Raw genomic sequence first — 26,286 nt, 5'->3', positions numbered from 1 at the left:
CTCCCCCCTCGCCCACTCACTCTCCTCCAGTCACCAGGGAGCAGACTATTTGCCCTACTACAGGATGTAGGCTAATAGGAACATAATAAGAAGCGTAACCTGGAGCTTCTCACTCTGCCTCCCACAGAATCATATTAATTGGAGTTTCATTATCCTCTATTTATTTATTTGGATTAAAAAAAATCTTTAGGCCATTGTCATAAAATACCCTTTGTTCTATAATTAAATATGATAAAGTCAGTTATAATTATATATACAAGAATCATTGTGATACCTTCATTAGGGATTTTCCAAAATAAATTTTTTTATAGATCAAGGTGAAGATTTGTTTTATGGACTATTTAGACCATAAATAACACAAAATGACTTTCATCCATCTACCGAATCTAATGTAGAACGATACAGTTTGATGAGTGAATCTATCTTTATATCTATATATACATCAGAAATAGATAAAAATCTACTTACAAAAATCATAAATAATACTATCTTGTGTAACTCTGGTTTATGAATGTTATTATATCTTCCTCAGCCTCGTGCTCCTTCTCCCAGGCAGCTGCTGGTTCTGGATCTCACAGCTGCAGTAAAACAGGTTCAGGTAATCAGATGATCGTTAATTAGCCGACGCCTGGAGACGATCGAGCTCTTTACAGACCACAAGGGGGGGGGGGGGGGGGGGGGGGGGGTGGGGGGGGGGGGCAGGGGGGCCTTCACAAGTCAGAGCCTCTGTCTGATAACATCTGGTTCATACAACATCTGTACTTGCTTCTTGTTTGGTTTGAGTCACGTTTAAAGAGGAGATTTAAACAAAGTGTAATTTGTTCCATTTGACAGATCTACACGGGAACGTAGTTCTGTGAGTCTTTAGCAAAGTACTTGTACCTTTTGTCACTTACAGGTTGAGTGTACCAGAGTATTTTCTCATGTTACATAAATGAAGCAGAAACTTGGCCTCCAGTGGAAAACAAGTATATTTCTACTACACAAAATGATATTTACTGTAAATGTATTTCTCTAACTGAATTAACTTACAATCAGGTATAACGTCCAGAACAAAGATGGACGACACAACGCAGACGTCTTGGGAATCCGGACTCAGTCCCACCTGTCAATCATGACCTTTGACCCCAATTTGATATCATCAAATAACTAATGAAACGCAAACTAACCTGTAACAATGAGAACTTGAACACACAAGATAAGAACTTCCTAAAATTACAGTAACCGTCTTTGAGAAAACATTCTTTGAGGTGTAATGAGTTTTTAGTTAGTCCCATCTGTTAACATGGAGGAGGCAGGGTTTATGACTGACACTGCAGTCCGCCACCAGGGGGCGATGAGACACCTTCTCTTGTCATGTCGTCCATCTTTACATACATGTATTATCCACATATCACATAACTCTTCTCAAGACTCCCTGACTATTATTTATACTTTGACTCTTTTAACATCAACATATCTTTATCCAGCATTTATCATTATCGTTTAAAAATCATAATAACCTCAGTGTATAAACAGAGGAAGGCAGCGCTTCCACATTCCACACATTGATGCAACTTCATTTGAAGCCACAAGATGGCGCTGAAGCTTTCTCTGAAAGTTGTGGCAGCGTCACAAACCTGCAACATGAACAATGATGTAAAACACGTAAGAAAGAGACACTGGCTTATTTTTGTTTGTGTTTATTTATTTCTAATGTGTTTCATTTTTATTTCTTTTTTTTAATCTGTCCACAAAGTCATATTAGTCACTACTATGTTAGATCAGTTTTTCCCTCACTGCAATGGCAGTCAACTACACAAGAGCCCAAACCCGGCGTGGCCCCCCCAGCTCACAGGGATTTTCACCAGGATCCTCACCGATAAATACTCGTCCGATACACACGTTAAATAATAATCGTATCCTTTTGGTTAAAAAGACCTGATTTAGAATCAGGGGAAAAGGTGCAATATTCAAAACATCTGGATTATCATAAGGGCGCCGCATCGCGCTCGGCTAAAGAAATGTGCAAAAGTCTATTTCAGCAGATTTAACAGAAGCTTCTGTTGATTTTATAGATATTTGTGAGTTCAAATTAGTTCAACTCAGAGTTCAACTCACAGAAACTTTAATTCAACTTAACTTTCAGTCAAGTGCTGCTTCAGTCTCACACAGGATTGTTATCTCTTCTTCAAATTTGGTTTCTGGATTTCCGAGTCAAATAATTACATTCAAGTCTCCAGAGAGAAATGCTTTATGATAAGAAACATATGATTTAAAAATCCGGCCATCACTGAGAGAGTTTTTTTGTCCTTAGACATTTAGAACGATCGGCATTTTATTTTATTCCCATCTGCCAATGGGAGGAGGAGAAGGGACCATCACTCGGGTTTGTGCTCTCTTTAAAAAAAACACAACATCTCTATTTCTATCTGTACAACATTCAACAACACATGTCTCTTGTTTTTTTATCTTCTTTTCTTTTTTAACCATAATGCCAAAACCATAATAATAATATCATCATCATAAGAAGAGCATTTTTCCATCTCAACGGCATCGAACAAACACCACACAAACTGAAATAAAAATCTAATAAAGGCCTCAATACCAGATAGTACGCGTCACCTTCGAGTGGTGCTAGAGAGAGAGACAGGAAACGGACGAGAGAGGGACATGGAGGAAGAGCAAGCGAGAGAGCGAGAGGAGGAGAGAGAGAGGGTGGGCGGGGGGGAGAGAAGAAATGACAGAGGATCAGTGAATTATTGTGTTTTCTCAACTTTAGTGTCACTCGGACATATTTTGGCAGCTCACAAGATTAAATTAGTCTTAGACTTTGGGCTTTGGTTTACCGAGGGTTAGTGTTCAACAGGAGTGAAACCCTACGACTACATGATGTGTTGACTCCTCTAGAGGTCAGGTGGTCCTGTCTGTCAAGAGTCTCTCCACGGCAGTTTGAACTGAAGGCCTCGTGACCTTGACCAGGACGAGAGAGACATGAGAACACCAGGAGGGGTCGGGAGGAAGAGGAGGATGGAGTAGAAGAGGTGATGAGGAGGAGGAGTGGAAGGATAGAGGGAAAGAGAGGGAGAGAGAGAGTGTCGAGATGGGCTAAGTGCTTTTGGTGAGTTTTACAAAATACACCAGGAAGTGCTTGAAACAGAAGGCACGGTGGCATTGACAGTAGTTGTTAAGGAGACACCACTAAGGGACTTTCACTACAAAACTCATAAGGTGCTCTAAAAACCAACGTACACACATTAATGCACATCAAGGTGTGGCTGCAGTCAGAGGATACCCCATCGACAGGTAGATAAATAACAGCTGTTCACCTGGAGAACCTCCACCTGACATTCATCATTTTTCATAAATATACCTTCATGACAGCAGAACAGAGGATCAGGGCCAGGGAGAGAAGAATCTGAGATTCTAAGAGTCAAGTTGTGATATCACGAGAATAAGATAATGTTACGAGAATACATGGGTGGTATTATGAGAATAAAATCATATAACGAGGATAAAGTCAGAATGTTATGACACTTAAGAGAGTAAAGTGGTTATTTTAGGCTACATGTCATATAGAGGGAGAATAAGATAAGATCACTTGTCCCCTGCGTTAAAATGAGGAATGTCGAGCTTCTTATTCAAATAAACCTTATTCTCATAATCTCAATCATCTTTCTCCAGTTTGGCCCCAGTGCTCCATCGTAGTGTTGATGAGTTGATATTGAACTTTATTTAACGACCGGGTGGAAGTTTGACTCACGGCCTCTTCTCCCTGATCGATGGGGTAAATCTCACCAAACCACAACTTCACACGTTTTAAAAACAGAAAGTGACGACTTCCATTGGAAAGAAAAGATGTTTGGTCTATATCCATAACTTCAAAAATAAAAAACAACTACTTTGGGAACTCAAACCTTGCACAGTGCTCTGTATAGACATTCCAACTAGTCTTAGCTCACGAACATTATAATCAATATTACCTATATTGATAACCTTTTTCTGTAAGAATCTGGAAATGAAAATAAACACAAGTCTCGTCTTTTTTTTTTTTCTTCTGGTCTTTACAAAAGCTACACATATTCTACTGGGATGTCTATGCATTTGTTAGTGTTTTAATATTTACTCCTACCATTGTCTTTTCTTTTCTTATAAAAGAAGAGCGGGGATCTACTCGTCTAAACGACACCAGAGAGTAGAAGGTGTTTCTTTTCTTTTTCTGTCTCTACCTCCTGTCTTCTCTCCTACGGAGGAGAAGAACGTGGCGTTGTTTTCTGGACACGCTGAGTCGCAGTCTCGTGTCGGCTGATTGTGTTCGTGGGTTCGAGCCCCGTCAGACTCCGGCTCTGTGGTTTGCGACCCCCGACCCACATCATTGTAAACACTGAGATTTGAACCGTGACCCCTTTTCACCGCCGAGGCGTTGACGTCTTTCATTAAACATTGTGTATATATCACCAACTCTTTTTTTGTCTTTTCTTTTCCAGCCGAGCCGCTAACAGCCGCCGTCGCGTTTCTTTTACAACTTAACTATTCACAACGACCTAGAACCACTTTTAACAAATATACTGTACTTAAATCGTTTTAAACTGTATATTCAGATAAAATGAATGAACCTATCGGAGCCTCAGCGACACCGGAGACTCTCTCAATAACATACAGTACGCGAACAGGCACTAACTGAAAAATAAACAAAATTACAAATGCTTTCTTGCGGTTTTTCTTTTAGGACAATCATCTAGAAACACTTTTCAGACACACAAGGCAGTGAAACACAGAGAAAACACACGGCCTGCAACACCTCACGCCTTAACTTAAAACCAAGTAGCTTCGCTGATGGTCACAGCTTGAAACTCGTCCGGACTACAGGTTCCTCCGTGTGGGTGGAGGAGGAACTTCAAACTGTTCAGTGGTCAGAGTCAGGAGAGCGTCTCTTCAGTCAGCTCCAACCGGGTCAGTATGGTGAAGTGGGATTTACAGTCCGTTACAATTGTGAAAGAAATGCATCTCAATTCACTCTGGAATGATGCAAGCGCTGCCCCGAGATTTACTTATTTCTCAAAGAGGAGATCATCGTAGAATCCTCCGTCTTAGAGTGAAGCTCAAAAACAAAACAACAAGTGGCCTAAAGATCCTGTGAAGATGCGTCTGTGATATTTCAACAGGACGTTTGTTGTACTGAGGTAAACCACACGTTCGAAACTGAGGAGAGGGAACTTAACAGCTGTGATGTTTCCCTCTCATCTGTTTCGAAAACCTCCAAAACACCAGATTCCTCGAGTCTCTCTGGAAATGAAAGTGTAAAGGGGCAATTCTTCATTTAACCTTAAAACCATTTCTCTCTGCGATGCTTCCCATGCTCTTCAAAAACCCAAACCTCCATCCGAGTTGAGTCGTCAGACGCCCTGTAAGTCATCTCAGACTCTTTCCTCGTCTTCCACCATGTGGATGGAGCTCAGGGCTGGAGACAGAGCGAGGGACATCCTCAGATCCTGGTCCTGCGAGTCCTCTCCACTGCTGTTCTCCAGGTTATCCTCCAGTTCCTCCTCTTGCTCGTCATCCTCCTCCTCCAGCTTCTCCCTCAGCCCCAGACCGCCCCTTACATTCTTGGATACCGAGGCCAGTTTGGAGTCCGGGTAGTCCAGAACATGACCCCCATGTCCTGCTTGATCCCCTGAGAGCCCGTTGAGGGTCTGGGTTGAGGACCACTCCCCCAGGGGGGCCTCACCTTCAGGCCTCCATATCCCCAAGGAATCGAGGTCGGAGAAGTCCGACCCGAGCTTGGTGGACTTCGAGGCTCCGCCGTAGTCTAAGGTAGCTGAAGAGCCTCTTTTACGCCGAGACTTACTGGTGTGGTTGACCTGGAGATGCATGGCCATGAGCTCTGCTGAGGACGTACGGAATGGGCAGAACAAACACTGACTCAGTTTGACGCCTGATGAGTTATCACCGCCATCGACAACCCCTCCTTCCCCCACACTCAAGACCACATCATCCTCCATCCCCCCGAACCCTGGTGAGGGACGACGGGACAGATCCAGAGGTTCAAACCCGCCCTCCTGAGTTGAAGACGCAGGGCTTTCCTTGTCACTGGAAGGCTGGACCATCCGGCTCGTGGTGAGGGGCTTACGCCGGGACACTTTAGGGGCCTTTGGTGGGGGAGACTCTCTAATCCAGCTTCCTTCCATTCCACCTTGGTAAAGAGCTCCCATCACCCCAGACAGATACCTGTACTGGGTCTCCAAGTCCACGTCCCTCAAAGCCGCCAAGGCCTTGCGGTTCTCTCGCTGGTCCGGAAGCCCCAGAAGCCAGGACTGTTGGCCCAGACGAGAGGCGGGGGGGTCTGTCGGGCCTCGGTTGATGGGGCAGTGGTTGGTTTGGGAGCGGCGCTGCTTGGCCAGTCCAGAGGTTCCAGAGGTCAGACTGTTGATTGTGGAGGTGAGGCCGGCGGAGGAGGAGTTGGACGAGGCGGACAAGGCGTTGCGCTGCTCCCGGTGGTGCCGCTGCAGGTGGTACTTCAGGGAACCGGACTGGGTTCCAGCATAGTCACAGTGGGGACATTTGTAGGGTCTCTCACCTGGAGGAAACAGGATGGAGAAAAGAAGGTTTGAAAATCAGTTCATCATCCAGCAAAGGAATTAAAGTCCAACCTCACCCACAGGTGACACGTGAGGACCACGTTCCATAGTCTCTTTGATCTGGTTAGTTTTGGTGTCACATTGTAATTAAAGGACAAAAGATGAGTTTCAAGAGTCAGCAAACTGGTTTTCATAACATGTAAAAAACAATATAGGAACTGTACAAACTCTATAATCAGACAAATCTGCTCAGCAGTCATTTGAGCAGTGTTGAGTGAGAGATGTAGTTTCACGTTTCAAAGGGAGATGGCAGTATTCCATCAGTAATTAACAATTACACTCTGGGAAAATCAAGAGACGGCTGGAGGCCATCACCAGCAGGAGATGTTTGACACTGGAGAAGCTTTAATGATCTCATTCACAGGAACAAAAAGAATTATCAGGAAAGAAGAACTCAGATCTGTTGATGAAGACGTCGCCGGACGATCAATTTCATTTAAATTTCAGAAGCAAAATACAATGAAGGGATTTTAAAGTCTCGAGAGGCAGTGATGTTCTCAAGAGGGAATTATTATAATTTGATGCCTTCACTTAAATTACTGACCATGTGGTAATCACTTGATGGCCGAGAGATGCAGTAGTGCATGAGAAAGAGAGCTGTGTGCTACCATGAATAATATAACTGGGATGTGATGGGTCCTGCCAGCTGCAGATGAGTTCTCTTGATGGAAATACTAAATAGGTTTCATTTAATGCCTTTTGGGCTCTGTCGTGCAGGAAGGACTTGGACGAGCTCCAGTTATCAGCGGCTAGAGATTGAAAATGGAAGACGGGTCTCAGTTTCTGATCAAACGCATCAAGCGAAGGCAAATAACAAAGCAACAAAATGACAGTGACTCACGCTGATAGAGTCTTATGAGTATGGATCATTAATTACAGTGAGTGAGTGAGTCACAAGATGTTCAGTATAAGTTTTTTTTTTATTTGATTTAGTATTTTTTTTAAAGCTTGTTTGAAAAGCCACGTCTCGGCCCCGCAGTCCCAATTAGTTAGAAATTATCTGAGGTGAATTTAATTAGAACACCTCCAGGTCGGCTTGTTTCAAAGAGCAGGTCTGGGAACTTGAATCTCAAAGACTGAAGGGAAAATGATTGTTGTTACAGAAGATTCTGTGAGAGAATAATGTCCCGTCATGACTTCAGCATAAGAATATGAAATGTAAGAATATAACACAGCAGCTGCTTTCGGACCTGCACTGAAGTCTGGACGTTTTCCTGAATGTTTCCCCGGGGCTGTGTGGGAAATGTCTGAGTCAGTTGCTTTTCCTGCCGCCTCAGAGTAAAATGTCCACGAACTGCCACAGCGAGGACATGTGAGAATACAGCAGGACTTCTGTGCCTTGGTCCAAGTTACAGAGATATGATGTCTGTGTATGTGAATCTTTGTTTTTATGCATGTGTCAAAATGTCAATTAGATGCTTTCAACTGTAAACCTGCAGATGAAAACTAGCCTGCATGGCTCAATATTGTGCATTTACATTTTTACATTTGCAATAATTCAAATGCATTGACCCTGTAAAATATAGACACATAAAACAGGCTCATAGATGTAAACCTCCACCAACGTCATATCTCACAATGTAAAAGACGGTGAAAAGAAAGATCCTGGATCTGCCACCGTAATCAAATCTGCTCCAAAAAGCAATGTGCTCTTCTGTGACCCGCCCCCCGACCTTTCCAAAACTTGAAAGAAAACATAACCTCGTTGGTCCAGGTGAGAAAAACGATGTCAAACCTTTTTCCCTTTGCTTAGTTTCTGGCTAATCAGAAGCACGACAAAAAAAGGGAACCTTTCCGGAGAACATGTTTTTTAGGGATGAGGATAAAGACGTAGAGATTTTACCAGTTTTATTCCCTAAAGTGGCTTAATGGTAATATACCCTCAACCAGGCACTGAAACAGGAGCTGCTTCCGTGGAGCTGCCTGCAGTAGAAGCTATGATTAGCACCGGCCAGCTCTCTGAGGTGATGTGTAAAAATAAATTAAAAAATTAAAAAAGATAGCTCTGCTCAACAAAACCTTTCCCGGGATTTATAAAGGTTAAAAAAAATAAATGTGGCTTTTTAAACTCACAAGAGTTTCTCACCTGTGTGAACTCTCAGGTGCACTTTAAGGTGGTGTGAGGAGCGGAAGGCTTTCCCACAGTAGGGGCAGTCTTTTATTCCTCTACCACGCACTCGCTCCCTGATGGGAACTGAAGGTATGGAGGAGACTGCTGTCAAGCCATTTTCTTCTGCAAGTAGAGAGAGAAATGTGCAGATAATAGGTGGCGTTAAAGGGCCCCCACGAGAGCTTCTATTTACAACAGAGGAGCAATATGAAATAACATACTCTTGTGATAATAGCACCTTCACATGTGAGCAAACAAACACAGCCCAAAAGACCAAATGGAAAAGAAAGGCGGATGTGATTGTACCTTTGAAGGTTGAGATGAGAGAGTGAAACCCCGTAGCCGCTCCCGCTTGTTGTGATCCACCGCTGTGCAGTTTGGATTCCTGTCTCACTTCTCCCGCTTGTTGGGATCCGCCGCCGTGAAGCTGAGATTCCTGCCTCGCTTCGCCGCCGCCTGCTCGTCCAGGTCCCGCTCCGCGACGACTACCACCTCCCTCCGCCTCGCCGCCGCCCCCGCCTCCTTTCGGGGGCCTCTGAGTGTGAACGCGAGCGTGGACCACCACCTGCTGCAGGCTGCGGAACAGCTTCCCGCAGTCGGGGCACTCCCATGGCCCTCCTGCTCCTGAGTCTTCTCTTGGATCTAGGCCTCCAAGGTAGGCTCTGACTTGGTCAGCCTCTGTGATCACAGAGCTCCGACCAGCTCCTCGCTGGCCCTGCTGCTGGCCTTGCTGGTGGGACCTCTGCTGCTGCTGCTGCTGCTGCTGCTGCTGTTGCTGCTGTTGCTGCTGTTGTTGCTGTTGCTGCTGTTGTTGCTGTTGTTGTTGCTGTTGCTGCTGCTGCTGCTGCTGCTGCTGAGCGACTGCAAGGCTGCGAGCTACCAGCTGCCACCAAGTTGCCTGTTCTCCTTCAGATACCAATGCTGTAGCGTCACCCATGGCTCTAGCGGCTCTTCCCAGGTCTCCACCTCCTGGGCCGCCAATCCCACCACCACCATTGCCCATCTCTGCCACCTGAGCCACTGCTTGAAGTCTCTCCATGCAGCTGGCCCCACTACCGTCACTGGGCAGCCCCAGGTATCCTAGGATGGCTGACTTGCTTGATCCCATCCCTAGTCTGCCTCCAGCGTTCCTGTCTGACCTTCCACCTCTGCCACCTCCTCGCTGTGCCAGAAGGAGGCTTGAGTAGAGGGCGTTGAGAGAGTGGTTAGTTGCGGAGCCTTTGGCCTGCTGATTGGCAGCTCCCGGCCCCCCAAGAGTCCCCAGCCCAGCTTTCAGTCCAAGCTTGTTGAGATGAACCTTCATGTGGTTTTTGAGGAACCAAGGCTCCTTGAAGCCACGGCCACATACCTGGCACTTATGGTCCAGGGAGTCTTTGTGCTTTCGCATATGTCCCTTGAGGAACCATGACTGGGTAAACCGCTGTCCGCAAACCTCACAGCGAAACGCTGGCAGTGTGGGGGACGCTGCCGCTGCAGCAGCTGTGGTCGCCTGTGGGGTGTTCGGGGTCGGGGCTGGGGTATGGGTCGGGGTGGGCACAGGAGTGTCAGGGGTTGCAATAATGGGCCTGGAGTTGAAGGCCGGTGGCGGAGATGGAACCTCTGGAGAAGGGTGGCACTCCTGCAAGTGAGATGCCAGGCTCTCCTCTTGGCTGGCAGAGAAGGGACAAAGGGTGCATTTATACGGGTTGTGGAGAATGCGGACATGTCGTGCCAACTCTGAAGCTGTGCGGAATTTTCCTTTGCAGGCATGGCAGCGAAACGTAGACGCCGTGGAGGCAGATGCCCCCTCCCCAGTGGTGGAATAATAGGGAGAGGTCACAGAGACAGGGTCCTCTGTAAGTGGAGGGGTCAACGGTGTGCTGTCATCCAGTAGAAAGTTTGGGTTGTGGTCTGTCTGAAGGCCGTCATCGAGACCCTTGACCTCGTGCTCTTCCTCTATCAGATGCTGGATGAGCGTCCCTGGCAGTGAACGCTGGTTTGTGTGACTCCTGTGATTCTGGATTATGTCTTTGTGATTCTGTTGGACCTTGAGCTGCTGCTTCAGGGGCGCTGAGGGGAGGCCGCCCCGGTAGAGGGCTGAAGCTCGGCGGTCCCGGTCCAGACTGTGAGCTCGGGCGTGAAGAGACAAAATACTTTGGAATCGGAATCTCTTCCCGCAGACGTGACAGGGAAACTTGAGTGCAGGCCCTGATGAGGCCCCTCCCCCTCCAGGTACTGCCCTGGTAACAGTGTCTTTCTGGAACAGCTGGAGGTCCAGCTCGTCGTTGCAGGTCCCACTCGGCCCAGAGGAGAGGGCGAGCTCCAGGGTCTCGAATCCAAGGAGTGGTGCTGATGGCGTCACCGGCGGGGAGGTATCCAAACAGGGGCTGCACCCAGCTCCTTGTCCCCCTCCTCCAGGGAACAGAGCCACCGCTGGGGTCGGGGACAGAGGAACTGCATCCAGCCCGTCCTCGTCATCCTCTTCGTCCACGTCGTGGTGGTCGTCCTCCTCGTGGAGGGGGAAGGGGGAGAGGGGGAAGTAAGGCGTGGTGTCCGGGCTCAGGGGAGAGGGTCCGGGGCTGTGGACGGGCAGGAGAACGGGGCTGTCGGGCAGAGAGAGCTGGCTGTGAGGGGACAGCGCCTGAGGGCTGTGGTCCAGGGACGGTAGCGTCGGGGGGGACTGGGGTTGCTCACAAGAGAGAGACAACACACACTCCGGTGGAGAATCCATCCTCTATCACAGCAGAACAGAGAGAGGGAGACAGTGAAGGGGACGGATGTCTTTAAGTTTAAAGGTTTAAATCTGCATCTTGTGTATAATTATCGTTCACTGCGACTTTGGTGTGTAACTGTAAAACGAGTGTTGATGCAAACAGTGAGGATTTACCAGCAGTGTGTGCGATCTTATGCCATTCTTTATGGTCTCGGCTGATGGGGGTTTCTCTTCTGTGGCAGCCTCCTCCTTTAATTTCCTGGGAACAAAAACAAACAGACAAAACAACTGATGAGATGACTAATGAGGAACTTAAATTACAAATCTAAAAATAATTCCACTTTAAATAGCATTTAAAAAACAAACACACACAAACATGTTTGAGCACAAGTTCGAATTTAACTTAAAACTTAAGAATGATCAGTATGAAACAGTGGATGGATGTTTCAAAGTACATTCACTTTGTTATTGTACCTATTTAATGTATTTGTACTTTACTTAAGTAGATTTTTTTTTCGTGTACTTTTCACTTATATCAGCAAATATCTGTACTTTCTACTCTACTCTAACAATTCGGACTCTGCCACAATCATGTAGTGACTGTTGCTTTCAGGGATAGGATACCCTCTGCAAGTACTTTTACTCAAATATTTAAGTATATTCAAAACTGACTTGAGTACTATCTTTGTTCAGATAGATTTTCCTCACGTAGATAGAATGTGTCTCTCTCCACCACCGAGTGATAACGTGGGTGTAAATGCGTTTGCTGAGCGATAAACAGCAGGTATCAGATTTCTGCAAAACAGGATTAAAAGCAATTTGTACAGAATTGCTTTTTTCCATCACTAATGCTAATAACACTGAATCAATCGCAAAGTAATTATAGCAAAGTATTCAGTGTGTTTTAAATATTAAGTATAAGGCAAATCCTCCTGATCTTCTTTTACCCCTCAGTCTACACATGCATGTGTGCGTCTGTGTGTAACAGGTGTACACCTGCTCAGCCGCCTCCTGCATGTGTTCACGTCCCACTGCTGCATACTGGGAGCCCATATGGGACGATTAGTGGGAGTGTGCACCAGCGGGTATCTGCGTGTGTTTAGGAGTTAAGGGCACCACCACCACCACCACCACCACAGGACATGGACTGTCCCAAACAGGATGGGCGCGTGATGTTTTGACTTCCCCTCACGCCCTTCCTGTGCACTCACACAGTAGCAGCTTAAGTCAGGACTGTATATACACACACACACACACACACGTTCACACATGTTCACACACAGTATACATGCACGTATGCACAGCTATGTTTCTTCAATCTGCCGCCTGGGTGTGGTGACTCTGACCCGCACGCTGCTTACTCATGGCTGCTCGTCTACTCGCTCATTCCTCTGCCGTGTGTTTACCGTCACCCTGAGATAATGCAGTCAGCTAAAACATAAAGCGTGATTAGCAGCAAAGTGAACACACAACAAGCGTCCTGGCAGCCACGTCCAAACATTGTGAGTGCACAGCAGTTTGCCTCAGTTCCAGTGGGTTTGTGCACATGGGCTGTTTGTGTGTCCGTCACTCGATGGAGTTGAGACGCAGCCGATGAAAAACAAAAGGTCATCAATCACTGTGGCACAACACAACACAACACAACATCTGTGTTCGCAGGTGTCGTCGCCCACATCCGTGTTCACGTGGCGGTGCCGTGACTTAAGTGTTTGTGTGATCTGCTGGATTTGTGTACATGTGTGTGTTTGTGGGTCTGTGCGTGTCTGTGCGTGTGTTACTGAGGCTGGATGACAAAGAGATTCTCATGTAGCCAGTTGACATTTTAGCTCAGCTATGACTCACAGGGATATCACACCATATCAATCACACAAACAGACACACAACCACAGACACACACTCAATGTCCCTTCTTAATCCACCATTATTGTTCTCTCTCTCTCTCTCTCTCTCTCCCCGTCTTCCTTTGCCTTCTGTCTTTCTTTCTCCCCCTGATTCATACTCCTCCCATCCCCCTCTCATTCTCTCACTCCCTCCCTCCCTCCCTCCGTCTATTATTCACTAATTTTCTTTCATTCTCTCTCTCTTTCTGTCTCTCCTGCAGTGCTGCCAGTTGGCGGCGTGCCAGGGAATGCTGATATCAGCTGGTGGATTGGGCCCTGCCAACATGGCGAAGAGCGAAAAATGAGAAAGACGGAGGGAAAGAAAGAAAGAGAGGGGGAGAGAGACGGAGAGAAACATACAGTGCAGTTACAAACTGGGCAGCGAGCATTCAAAAAAAAAAAAAAAGAATCGTCGGAAGCCATATGAATGAAAACGATTTAATGTGATTGCCAACGTGGTGTCGGGGGGGGGGGGGGGGGGGATAAAAAGGGTAAAGAGACAGACATGCTGGAACAGAGCGGTGGAGTGGCAGGCTGCGGATTAACATCAACACAGAACAACAGATTTAAAAAACCATCTGAAAAGTCAGCACACACACAGACACACACACTCACACACACAGACACACACACACAGAGGCTCTCTGAACCTATCTCCAGTCTGATGGTATTATCATATGAATATCAGCATCACAATGCATTGTTCCACCATGACGGTGGCCGCCCCATCCACCGACCCCGTCAGGCCAATAAAGAAAATTTGGTTAGATGGAGATAAGGTGCAGCAAAGGATGCAGGGAAATCAGAAAGGGGGGGGGGGGGGATTTCTGAGGCCAATAGTGTGTGTGTGTGTGTGTCTGTGTGGAGGGTTGTGTGACACTATCTCAATCCGTGTGTGTGTAATCTTCAAATGTGTAAAAGAATCTGCAGATGCATGTTGGCATTAGATCTGCGAATGTGTAGAGGAAACTACAAATTCAGATTCTGTGTGTGTTTGTAATCAGATTTGTAAATTTGTAAATGTTGTGTAACCGTTTATTAATCCGTATGAGTATAATCTGGTTTATTAATGTGTAAAAAAAATCTGAAAATGCTATCTATGCTATCTAAGCATTTATAGATTTTTACATTTTACGCATTTGTAAATCTTTACTGATTCTTTTACATATTTATATATCTGACTATGCACACACACACACACACACACAGATTGAGATACAGCTACACAACTCTCCACACGCACAAATAACATTGCTTCAATATCCTCCACATACACACGCACATAAAACCTCAGGTGTAGATGAACTAAGAAACCCGACGAGTCCCAGACTCATAAACCTCGTGTCTTCATGGCTGGAGACACGTTTGTCCACAACCATCAAAACATGATTCATTCATAATCATCTGCAGCCGTCCCTCAACACGCTGTTTAAAGGGAAGTGAGTAGTGTACAGAGACGGGAGCAGAGGGAGGAATCACTTTTTAAAGACACATCAGAGAAATGCATATTTAATGTCTGCTGCACGGGATCCACCTGAATCCTTCAGTCAAGTCTGAACAGGAGATGAACGATGATAATAACATATATTTAACGTGTATTTACCTGCGTTTACTTGTTTTTTTTACAGTGCGCCTCACAGCAGCAGCTCGCTCGGTAATGACGGCTTAAAAGTACACTGCTGTTGTGTTAAGCATTGCCATGATGTTGTCATTACTGTAATCGCACTTCGTGGCTACTGAGACACTTCAAGCGCTGAATTGCTTTAACTGGAAATTAATTTTTGCGACGGAGGTCAAGGGGCCAACTGTCCTTATTTTCTTGGGCCCAAAAAAAGGAATTAAAATCAGCGTCGTTTAAACACTGAAAACAACTCCCACACAATGTGTGTGTGTCTGTGTGTGTGTGTGTGTGTGTGAATACAGTGACGGAGGGGGGGGTTTGCTGAGTCATACATCACATCGCTGATAAATAGTTGCCAAGGGAGCAGGAGTACAATATGTTCAGACAAGTTTATTTTTGGGGGGGGGGGGGCTGGAGTCATTGTGTAAATACCCAGTGAGCGGTGCAGCTTTATTGTGAAGCAGGTTCGAACACGCCGCTCACACTGCACATCATAATTATAAATGTGAGGGTGTGAACACCTTTCATTGTGTTGTTTGTGTGTTTGTGTGTATCTGAGGGCAGGACGCACTCTATCTGTGTATGAATATTTCTTACAGGCTGTGTATTAAGTGGGTTTGTACACGTATACGTACACAAGTCAACCCTGTGAGCTGCTAAGCAATGTCTCCTCACAACCCGTCATTACAGTTTGTGTAATTATGTCTTTGAGCAGTTTCATATCCTCAGATTGATTTATTTTGATGATGATTACAGCCTGAAACGTGACGTGACCTATCGGCTGCGAGCTGCCATTTTGAAGCCTCCACTTTGACACTCTGTTCATCCATCTTGATATTTGGAGGAGCAGGGGGCGGAGCCTGACACACCCGACCCGAATATCATTTAAACATTTTTGTCCAAACCCAACTTGACCCCAGCGAGTTCTCATTTGCATTGGACGGGTTCATTTCTTTACATTTAGGTTTTATATCATATTATCAGATTTATTTATTTCCCGATAGGAACCGTAAATACAAATGGACGTATACTCCAGAAAGAGAAGTCAGTGCAGGAGTGACTGAACCTGTGTTCCCTCGACTGACCAGCAGGCAGTAAGTACCGTGGGGGGTGCAGGTTACAGGTGTGAGTGGGGGTGTAGTGTTGTCGAGCTCTAAATATGATTATTTCTCATTTTAAAAAACCAAGATGGTTTGAACGCTGACAGTTTGTTTTGCACTCTCAAGGTATTTTAGTGTTGTTTTCCTCTGAGCTTGTGTGTGTGTGTTTGTGTGTTTGTCCGTGCACCTAACAACCGGCCCCTCTAAGGTCTCCGGCCTGAACTCCACACTGAGGTCAAGTGTATATCTGTGTGTGTCTGTGTGTGTGTGTGTGTACTTCTGTGAATCCTCACAAGTGTGTTTTTCTCCCCGCGTTATAACTTGGGCTCTCATGTGATGAAGGTGTCCCTCGGGGGGGAAGTGGGCGATCGAGAGGCCGACCGCACAGAGCCAGTGTACGGAGAGAGAGAGGGGGGGGGGCCGCTCTGTGTGCGGTGCTCTATAATTTTAACCTGTGGTGTTTATCGCGTGGTCATGTGGCGAGCTTCCCCACAGACGGGATTCATTTCCTTTACTTCACCTTTCCCTGAACCCCCCCGCCCCCCCGCCTCACTCGCTGCTTCCCTCCCACTTTGTCTGGTTCTCAGCTCCAGCTCCAGAAGTGATGGGGGGGGGGGGGGGGGGGGGGCCTCCCACCGAGCACCCAACACGTTATGTGAAGGTTCCACTGGTGGATTTCCTCTACACGTTTGTGTCTCTTTGGCTTTGAAGGTGATTGGTGGTGTCGCGGTCAAAGGGCCAGAGGTCAAAGGCCCTGAGTTCAAAGGCCCTGAGGTCAAAGGCCCTGAGGTCAAAGGGCCTGAGGTCGACCCTCGACGGACCTCAGGGTCTCGGTGTGAGATCGATGAGCAGTCGACCTTCTGGACAGTTTGGAGCCAGGTGAAGAAATGACACCTTCTCATTCTGTCCTCAGATCCGGTCTGTTCGCCCCGGTCCTCATGGGAACGTTTTATCTCCTTCCTCCCGTCTCACTCACCACTTAATATCTCCTCCTCCTCCTCTCGCTCTCCTCCTAAGCTGTTGCTCCTGCTCTTCCTGAATGAATCGCTCCTCCAGCGAAGGAGAACGTGAGGCCACACCTCCTCAGCAGCGTTGGAGAACGTCCCAGCGTCTCGGTGCAGATGAGACGAGGCTCTCGCTCCGAGTCTCAAACCACCGGAGGCGGTGTCGCGCTGACTGACTCGTCTGATCAGGATTACCACACTGAAGCCTCTTCAAGGGAGAATTGCTTTTGGATTCAGATGTCAGCAGCAAATCAGCCGCTGGGTTCTTGCTAAAAGGTTTATCTCTGCTTCCCACCTGAGGATTTGTTCCCATGTCACAAATCTAAAACTGCACTGAAATCTGTCAAATTATGAAATCATGAAAATCGTGATACAAAATGGGCACAGGCAAAGTGTCCTCAGGCAATACGCCCACTACCCAGAAGCCCCTGGGAGGCTGACCCCTACACGGTGACCTCCTTGTGGAATATGTGTGTATCACATATATCAGACATATGAGCAACTTCCTATGGAGAGAATAGTAACACAGGTTGCTTCTTTACTCGGCCCGGGGGAAATATGGAGAGCATGTGCACAGCGAGTTAAATATAACTGACGTGTATGGAGGGTCAGTGTTCAGAGCTTTGACAGTTACCCCCCCCCCCCCCACACACACACACACACACACACACACACACCTCGGCCACAAGCACACGAGGTCAGAGGGGAACCTTGTTGTGTCTCTCGGGGGATTTGAACCTAAAAGGTCTGACCACACTCAGAGGGCCACCAGACTAACGGACGAGGGGGGGGGGGGGTTCACACTTTCAGACGGACCCCCCTTCATGCTGCTGCTCTCAGGCCTACGAACAGAAAGAAACAGAGGGAGCTGTGTGAACGCTGAAGGGAGAGAGAGCCGACACGGACAGGTCAGCTTCTCGTTGAGGACCTCGTGGGACCATCTCCTGGAGCCTGACCCTCAACCGGCCTTCCTCCCTCCGCTGCCACCTTCTCACCTTCCTTTGATTCTCAAATGTATGATTCCACTCATCCAAACTCCCGGGGAAGCGAACCCTCTACCTGTCGGCCTCTGCCGCACCAATCGGCTTAAAAGTCGTCTGACAACTGAGCACAAATGGAACAAGTGTTGAACTATTTAAGTAAGACCCCCGCGCTCTAAATACACTCTAATCCCGGGCAGGCAGCGAGAAGTCTCCTCAGTGTGGAAATGTCACAATGCAGTAGATTCTCCTAACTGAGGGCAAGCAGGTGCCTCTCCCACAGCGCACTAATGACCCAATTATATCAATCAGAGGCCTTGATTGGTGCTCCACTGCTCTCCCTTTTTAACACTCGCTCTCCCCCACTCTCTTTCTCCCTCGCTTACAATCTCTACCGCCCCCCCCCCCCCGGGAGCCACCTGGATGGGGGGTGCGTGTGGCCCCCCTCAAGTACAGTACAGTATGTACAAAGATTGTGGGGGGGCGGTGTGGAAGGTGGAGGAGGAGGATACTTGAGCGTAACGAGCAGAGTGGGGCCTGAATGGGGCGAGGGCATCAGACGGGTGGAGACAGTGGAGTTCGGATCATTAGTGCGACAACATGAAGTCGTCATGTATGAATCTTTGTGGACGAGGATAAAAGAAGCTTTTATCATCTACTTGTCTGCCAATATCAGAGGGACTTAGGTTCCTGGAGGGAATTAATGATTCTTTCTTCCTGTCCTTTTAACATTATTTTGGGTTTGTGTTGTATATGAATACGTTTTATATTGTTTCATTTGTTCCAGTCAATAAAATACGTAACTGTCTCGGAGGAGGTGGACGACCTGTTGGACACTTGTCCCACAGAAGGGCAACGCTTTTTAGTTTATCAAATATCGAGCAGAGCTTGTTTTTTTTCTGCTTCTGCCAAAGAAAGAAGTTCTGTTAATGTACGAGAATAGAAAAGTGAAAAATAATCAAAAGAGGTGATGCACTTGAAAAGGTGGACGACCTCAAAGGGGACGAGGACCTTCTCCCACAGAGAGGTGAAGCTTTAAGGGTTAGTTTAAGGTTTCAGATAAAATATTTAGAGGTTAAATGTAATAGTTTATGACGAGGCTAAGTCGCTTTAGTTACTATAAGTGATTGGAAAAAGTAATTATAAGTAGAAATAAGCAAAAAAATGGTAGGTTTAGTTTAGATGATATTCAGGGACGAGGACACTTGTCCCACAGAAAGATGAAGATTTAAGGTTGAAGGTAAAACATTTAGTTTGAGAGCTTTGTTTTATTAGTTTATGGCAAAGTGCTGAGGAAAAAGTTTTCTCATCACTTTTGGTGGATTTAAGGTTTAGTTTAAAATGAATGATCCAGTGGAGGTTTGTTTTATTAGTTTAGTAGCTTCTGTTAAAATATGTGATTTAGAAAAGGACGTTCTAGTGAGAAATAATCAAATGATAATAATAATCATCGTGTTTGAAAAGGTCGACGACCTGTGGGGGTGGATGTGACGCTTTAAGGTTTGGTTTATCAAATATGTAGAGAAGAGGTTTGTCTCTATGAGTTTCTGACAAACAAAATAAGCTTCTGATCATATAAGTGACAAGAAAAAGTTATTACTAAAATCATCGTGTTGTGAAAGGTGCATGTGAAGCTTTAAGGTTTAGTTTCAATATAGAGGAAATAGCTTCAGTGAACATGGTGAAGATAAAAAGTCATCGAAGTGAAACATAAAGAGAAACACCTTTTCTCCTCTTCTGTTTTCCACGTGCACGCGGATCTACAGAGGCTGCTCCATATCCACAAAGTTTAAAACCATAAAGCAGCGAGCAGCGGGTCGAGGTGGAGAGAGAGGACGCCCCGTGACACGCTGATTATAGGACGAGGCAGCAATGTCAACCTACTTCCAGTGTGCACGCGCGCTGAGGAGTGTGACATTTGGGCTGGGATGTGAAAAATAGGGCATTTCAGGATCCGTGCACGTCTCTCCAGCGGATCCAGGACCAGGCGGCGGGAGGGTCTGGTCGAACCCAGATGACACGTCTGCGCCTTATCTCGAGAGGAATGTCCTCCTCGCCCCAGTGATGTGCGTCAATAACGTGCAACCATTTTCAGTCGCCCCCCCCCCACCCCTCGCTCGGCTGCTCTCTCTCTCTCTCTCGCGGCCATCTCAATTAGAGGCACGTTAATGGAATAAATAAGCGTCAACAAACAATGCGCCGGTGAACAACACCTCCACCGGAGCGGCGTGGACGCACGGCCGCCGATCCGTGCCCGGGCAGAGAGCGTGGAGAGCGGGGAGGTAGTTGGGAGAAGTCGGGGGGTTGTGTCATGTCAGCCCATCTATCGCTCTCTCTCCCCTGCTCCATTTTGTTCTTAAATTTCTATACAAAAGATTAAGGGAGGGGAAAAGACGAGTGAGCGAGCAGGGAGGAGGAAGAGAAGAAGAAGAAGAAGAAGAAGAAGAGGAAGAAGAAGTGCCATCATGGATTTCATCTCGAATCCGCTGCCAATCTCCCCTCCCCAAAAACAGAAGCGACACCGTGTCCCCCCCCCCCCCCCCCCCTCCCAAAAAAAAACGCACATTTTTAACGCAGGGGCTGGAAAACCGGCAACTTCTCTGTAACCGCCTGGCACCACGCGTTCTCCACGCACACACTGGCCCGACGTGCCCGGCTCGCGGTGCCACTTCCCGGGGTGAGGTTAGGACAAGTAGCCGGCTGGTAGTAAACACTGTAGTAAAGCGCCGAGGGGAAAGTGAGGAGACGTTTCTCCGGAGCGTTCCGATCCGAGGCTGCGGTTCTGCGCACATCCCGGATGAAAGTGACGCTGCTCGTCTCGCAAACAATGCGCCGCACAATGCCCGATGTGCGGCCGACAAAAGAATTAGTGCGGCTAATCGCGTCTCTCTGCAAATTACGCTTTTGTGGATCAACTTGCCAACACGCAAAAATGCACTTTCACGCCCGGGACGACACGTCTGCGTGCGGCTTCCCGCGGGGGACAGGCTCCGTTACGCACCGACAACTTGTGCATGTTTCCGTCCGAGCTACTTTTAGGAAAGAATCAAAAGCGGTTCGGTGAATCCCGCAGCGGTGGGAGGTCGTCGTCGAGCAGAGAAGAGCCGCTTCCCTCGCGAACACAACTTGGTTAAAGTTCCGCGGATTCCGAACCGAACGCAGCTTTCAGCGACTTTTCGTGCGGTCGCGACGGTTCTCGAGTCCCGCTCGGTTCCACTTCTTTCTCACGCTACATTGTTTCTTTTGCGTTAAATCTGCGTTAATCCCCCTGCGTGTGTTCTTTTTTTTGTCATGTCACGGATCTACGAAGGGGCTCGCGGGCTCACATCCATGTCGGCCACGCGCGCACATACACCGGCTCCACATACATGACACACACGTAAAGTGGTCCGTGGAGCGCGCGGTTACATACATGCTTCATGCCACTCACTCACATGCAAGCACTCGCGCGTGCACACAAACACACACACACACACACACGCACACGTTTACATCCAAACTGAGAAATAACACAACAACAACTACACTGGCCATTATCCCGTGTCCTGCACGCTGGAGACAAATGAAAGAAAAACGCGATAAATTCTATAATTTTGCGTAAATGTTTTGGCACAGATGCGTCACTGCATCACGCGTAAAAGTGCACATGTAAACATAGCGTTGTGCGAGAGGCGCGTGAGGCATAAAAGCAGATATATGTGTAAAGTAAAGACTCAGTGTACTTACGGGAGAGGCGGCGAGGAGATTAATGACACGACACGTCATGATTACGTTTCACTTGAATTAAATACATTACGAGTTGGGAAAAAAATGGAAATCAGGGTTGTATACAAGCATACGCCGTTTCCCCCTCCCTCCTCCCTCCGTTTGGTCACCCTCTCTCTCTCTCTCACTCTCACTCTCTCCTCCTCCTTCTCCTCCTCCATCTCCCTTTCTTTCCCTTTCTTCCCCATTTATTGTACAGGAGTGAGTGAGTGAATAGGAGAGGAGAGAGGAGGAGAGAGGCAGGGACGGAGGAGGGAGAGTGATGTAGGTTGGAAATGTTAATTATAATCTCAGCACGGGCACCATTTTACAACGCTGTCATCTCCTCACATTTGTATCCTAAATATGGCATCTGGGGTGGGGGGGGGCTGACAGAGGGGAGAGACGTTTTATTGTGAAGGGGTGAGGGGGGGAGACAGAGAGAGAGAGAGAGAAGGGGGGAGGGGGAGGAAAAAGTTTGACAGCAATAGAAGTTTAAAGTGATGACAGGAGGAAGGTCAGGTGTTGTGGTCGGACACCCCCGAAGCACATGGCCTCACCAGGGGGGGAGGGGGGGGGAGGGACACAGTCATACAGGAAAATACTTTACACTGTCTTCAAATTATAATAAAATCAAAATGTGGAGATTAAAGTCAGTTTGATAAGAATAAAGTCAAAATCTTAAGAATAAAAGCAAACTAAACTGGAAGAAGACATTTTATTTTACATTACAAAGTGAAATGTCGAGAATAAAGTCGACACTTCAGTGAATCTAAACGATTGGAGGAACTTTTTCACACTGCGTGAGTGAAGTTTAAATGTTGACAATAAAGTTTTTAAAAAGTTAGAAGCAAAAGTTTTAAAAAGTGCGACTTTTATCTTGAAAGGTTCAAGTTCACTCTTCACATTTTAAAAACTCTCGAAATGCAAACTTCAAAAATAATCCTGCTCTGATTTAGTTTGATTTTTTATCGCAGGCATTATAAGTTTATTAAATTCTAAATAACGTGGAGCAGATTTTGAAGAAGCAGAATCTCTGAGTTCTTTCCCATCCAGCAGAAACAGAGCCACATTATAATAAACTCTTATGATAAGTTTCTCACCACCTGTTGAATTTAAGGCAGAGACTCTCGCCTCCTTTTGGCTCCTTTGTCCAACACGAGTGTTTTCTTTGATTCTCCTCAGCAGCTAATCTCTTCCTGAACCAGACTCGGCTGTTTGATGCCGGCCGGGTCACATTCAGCCGCCGGGAACAACAGTGATGAGCAGAATGAGGCCGACACAATAACTGGACCTTAAAGAGCTCCTCCAGCCACACTTCAATACACACGGACATGTTCTTTGAATTATATTTGTGTTTGAATGGCTCCTCCACAAAAAGGGAAGTAATAAGTGAAAGATTCCTACGAAGGTTTTAATAACTTCCCTGTGAGTCCATGAATGGGATTCCTCCCTGTGCGATGCGCCACTAATTGTTAGCCTCATGGTTCTGTTCAGAACTTTCATCCCGGCCTCTGATTGGCCAACATGGCTCCTGCCTGCTGCTTGTTTGTTCACGCTGACAGAATTATCTTTTTTAAACGTTTCATCGCTGTTTGTCTTTTAGCAAAATAAACAAAAATTACAGAACAGATTTTATTCATTGGAAGGGTCCGAGAAAATCTGTTAACTAGAAGATTTGATTAAGGGGCTGGATCCAGGAATTGTTTTTCACGTTCTTTAACATTAGGAGGGTGGTCACTGTTAGAGCTAAGCAGGGAAACGTGTTAAATCCTGTGCTTCTGACCAGGGATCAGATTTAAAGTGAGACCTTCCCCTCGTCAGCAGGTGATCATCTTACACTCGGCTTCTACATCTTAACAAATGTACTGACAATAAATAAAAACCCGTGTTTTGGGCTTTGAATCCCAAACTGAGCGAGGAGGAGTCAGTGGATTCATCCTCTGTCTGTGCTGCTGATTCTTTGAGGGCAGCTGAAGCCATCCAGCACTTTGGTCTCCAGCTCAGCAACAACATGCAAACTCCACACAGAGAGACCTTGGGATTGGAACTCAGAACCTTCTGGCTGTGAGATGACTCTCCTGTGGGCTTCATATTAAACCTACTGGTGAATGCAGTTTAGAACCTCGTGCAGCTCTTCTCTCAGCAGCCAGACAGTCTGTTGCTCTGAACGCTGCTCAGCTGTTCACATCGGACCTCATGTCATGACGCTGCAGAACAGACGAGCACAGACGATCGGGCTTTAAGTGTCTGTTTCCATCACCAGCTGCAAGGATCCACAGACTTGTTGCCTACAGACAAACTGTGCGTCTTACCCTCCAACATTATATCTGATTCAAAAGGGAATCTGGCTGAATATCCACAATCTTGATATGAATGCTCTTGATTCGAGACCCACGCAGCTCCACTAACTCTCCCTGCCAGTCGCTGTGTCTCCTTTTATCTTAATAGAAGCACATACACTGATCTCCTGATTAGACCTTTTGCCATCGGCCTGATCTGCTCCATCGCTCAGCGTCTCAAAGTGCTGAGCTCCACACAGACTTGGTTTCTCCTGCCGGTCGCTCTGTGCACTTTATGAGCGAGCATCGGGCGAAGGGCAAACGACAACAAGGCAGGAGCGGAGCGTCCACGCCACAGTACGTGGGCCAGGACGCGAGTGGAGTGGAGGAGCCCACGCGCCTCCTCCACCACCTCTCAGCCTCCATCACAGGGAGCTGCAGAGTGAGGCCGAGCGTAACACAACAACACAAAGCCAGTTGAACGGTGGCTTCTGGGAGGAATGTAGAAACGTTCACCTTTACATTTTGTTTACCTCGTTCTCTCGCTTTTAAAACGCTTTGATTTGATTCTCCTGCAATAAAGCTCGAGTCCAAACAGTGTTGTGATGCGACCTCTCGCTTTGTGCGTTCGCTTTCTCCGACCCACAAAGGGAAGTGTGAGTTAATTGAAAGCTGGAACATTTTCTCCCTGAATCGCTTCGGTTTGAACATTTAAATGTGATGTGCTCGCACTCTGTGTGAAGGTAAACGTTGGCTGGGAAATTCAAATGTCTTTGCTGACGCAGAACATATCTCCTGGATCAGCCATTGTAAGCCTGCCATTGTGTGTCTGAGAGTGACTGACTAAGTCTGTGGCGTATGTGCAGTGCATGCTTGTCTACATAGTAAATCAATGTGTGTGTCTGAGTGTGTGTGTTTGCACATTTTGCGTGTCAGCAGCTTATGTGTGTGTATACGAGTGCATATATGTATGCATGCTCTGTCTGCAACTGTACTCTGAGTGTGTGTGTGTGTGTGTGTGTGTGTGTGTGTGTGTGTAGGGGCCTTGTGTGTGTCTCTTTCTCTCTGTCTGTTTGTGTTTGTGTGTATGCTCACGGTACATATGTGTACGTGTTTGCGGCTGCCACAGTGGCATCATCACCCGCCCCTGACGCTTTGATTGTTTTCTCCGCCGCAGCAGAAATGCACCAATTAATATGCAGAGAGTGAGTGAGACAGAGACACACACACACACACACACACACACACACACAAAACACAAAAAAACAAAAAAAAAAACAGCCGTGAGGAGGGAGACAAGGAGGGAGGTGTGATGGAGAGAGAAGTGAGGGGGCAGAAGAGATGGTTCAGAGAGGGGAAAGAATAGGGAGATGAAATGAAAGATGAGGGGAAGTGTGAGTGTGAGTGTGTGTCTGTGTGTGTGTGTGTGTGTGTGTGTGTGTGTGTGTGTGTGTGTGTGTGTGTGTGTGTGTGTGTGTGTGTCTGTGAGTGTGTGTGAGTGTGTGTGCAAGACAGACAGAGAGGGAGGGAGAGATGAAGTGAGATAAGGGGTGAGGGTGGAGGGGAGGGCGTAGATGGAGGGATGAAATCTGATAGATGTTTGAGTAAAAACAAGAGAAGGGGGAGAGAGAGAAAAGAGTGAGGGATGAGGCTGAGGTGAAGAGGAGGGAGGAGGAGGAGGAGGAGGAGGAGGGAGGAGGAGGGAGGATCAATATGCACATATTCAGTGAGATATGGTGGGAAATCAATTGAGAGGAGGGAGGGAGGAATTGATTTGGGTGGAGGGAGGATGGAGGGAGGACGGAGACGACGGAGGAGGAGGAGGAGGAGGAGGAGGAGGAGGAGGAGGAGGAAGAGGAGGTGGAAGAGGAGGAGGAGGAGGTGGAGGAGGAGGAGGAGGAGGAGGAGGAGGGAGTGCAGAGGTGGAGTGATATGTGGCTACGGCTGCTGTCCTTTTTGTCGCAGTGTCAGGGTATTGATACTGTAATACACTCCCACCCTTGACACACACACACACACACAGACACACACATGCACACCGTCACCCCCCCCCCCCCCCACACCACCACCACTCACACCCCATCACAATGCTGCCGTGACAACGGCTGTCGAGGCGACGCCTACTGGCACAATGCAGCCACAATACTGACTGAGGGCACTGAAGCATCACACACACACACACACACACACACACACACACACACACACACACACACACACACACACACACACACACACACACACACACACACACAC

The 26,286-nt window shown here is 47.1% G+C and overlaps 1 protein-coding gene across 1 annotated transcript; it reads right to left on the bottom strand.

The window, feature by feature from the left end:
* Positions 1 to 1,666: 1,666 nt before the first annotated feature.
* znf219 (zinc finger protein 219) lies at positions 1,667 to 21,948 on the bottom strand. Its single transcript, XM_053416143.1, has 5 exons — positions 21,731 to 21,948; positions 11,594 to 11,678; positions 9,034 to 11,440; positions 8,704 to 8,850; positions 1,667 to 6,556 (listed from the first exon to the last, which is right to left on the bottom strand). Exons 3-5 carry the CDS (start codon positions 11,435 to 11,437, stop codon positions 5,397 to 5,399), a joined length of 3,711 nt encoding a protein of 1,236 aa, XP_053272118.1. The 5' UTR covers positions 11,438 to 11,440; positions 11,594 to 11,678; positions 21,731 to 21,948; the 3' UTR covers positions 1,667 to 5,396.
* Positions 21,949 to 26,286: the final 4,338 nt, after the last annotated feature.

The sequence above is a fragment of the Pleuronectes platessa genome, chromosome 23 (assembly GCF_947347685.1).
Source record: "Pleuronectes platessa chromosome 23, fPlePla1.1, whole genome shotgun sequence".
NCBI lineage: Eukaryota > Metazoa > Chordata > Actinopteri > Pleuronectiformes > Pleuronectidae > Pleuronectes > Pleuronectes platessa.
Note: the sequence above shows the minus strand (reverse complement) of the source record. Positions and strands in the feature narration are given on the sequence as shown.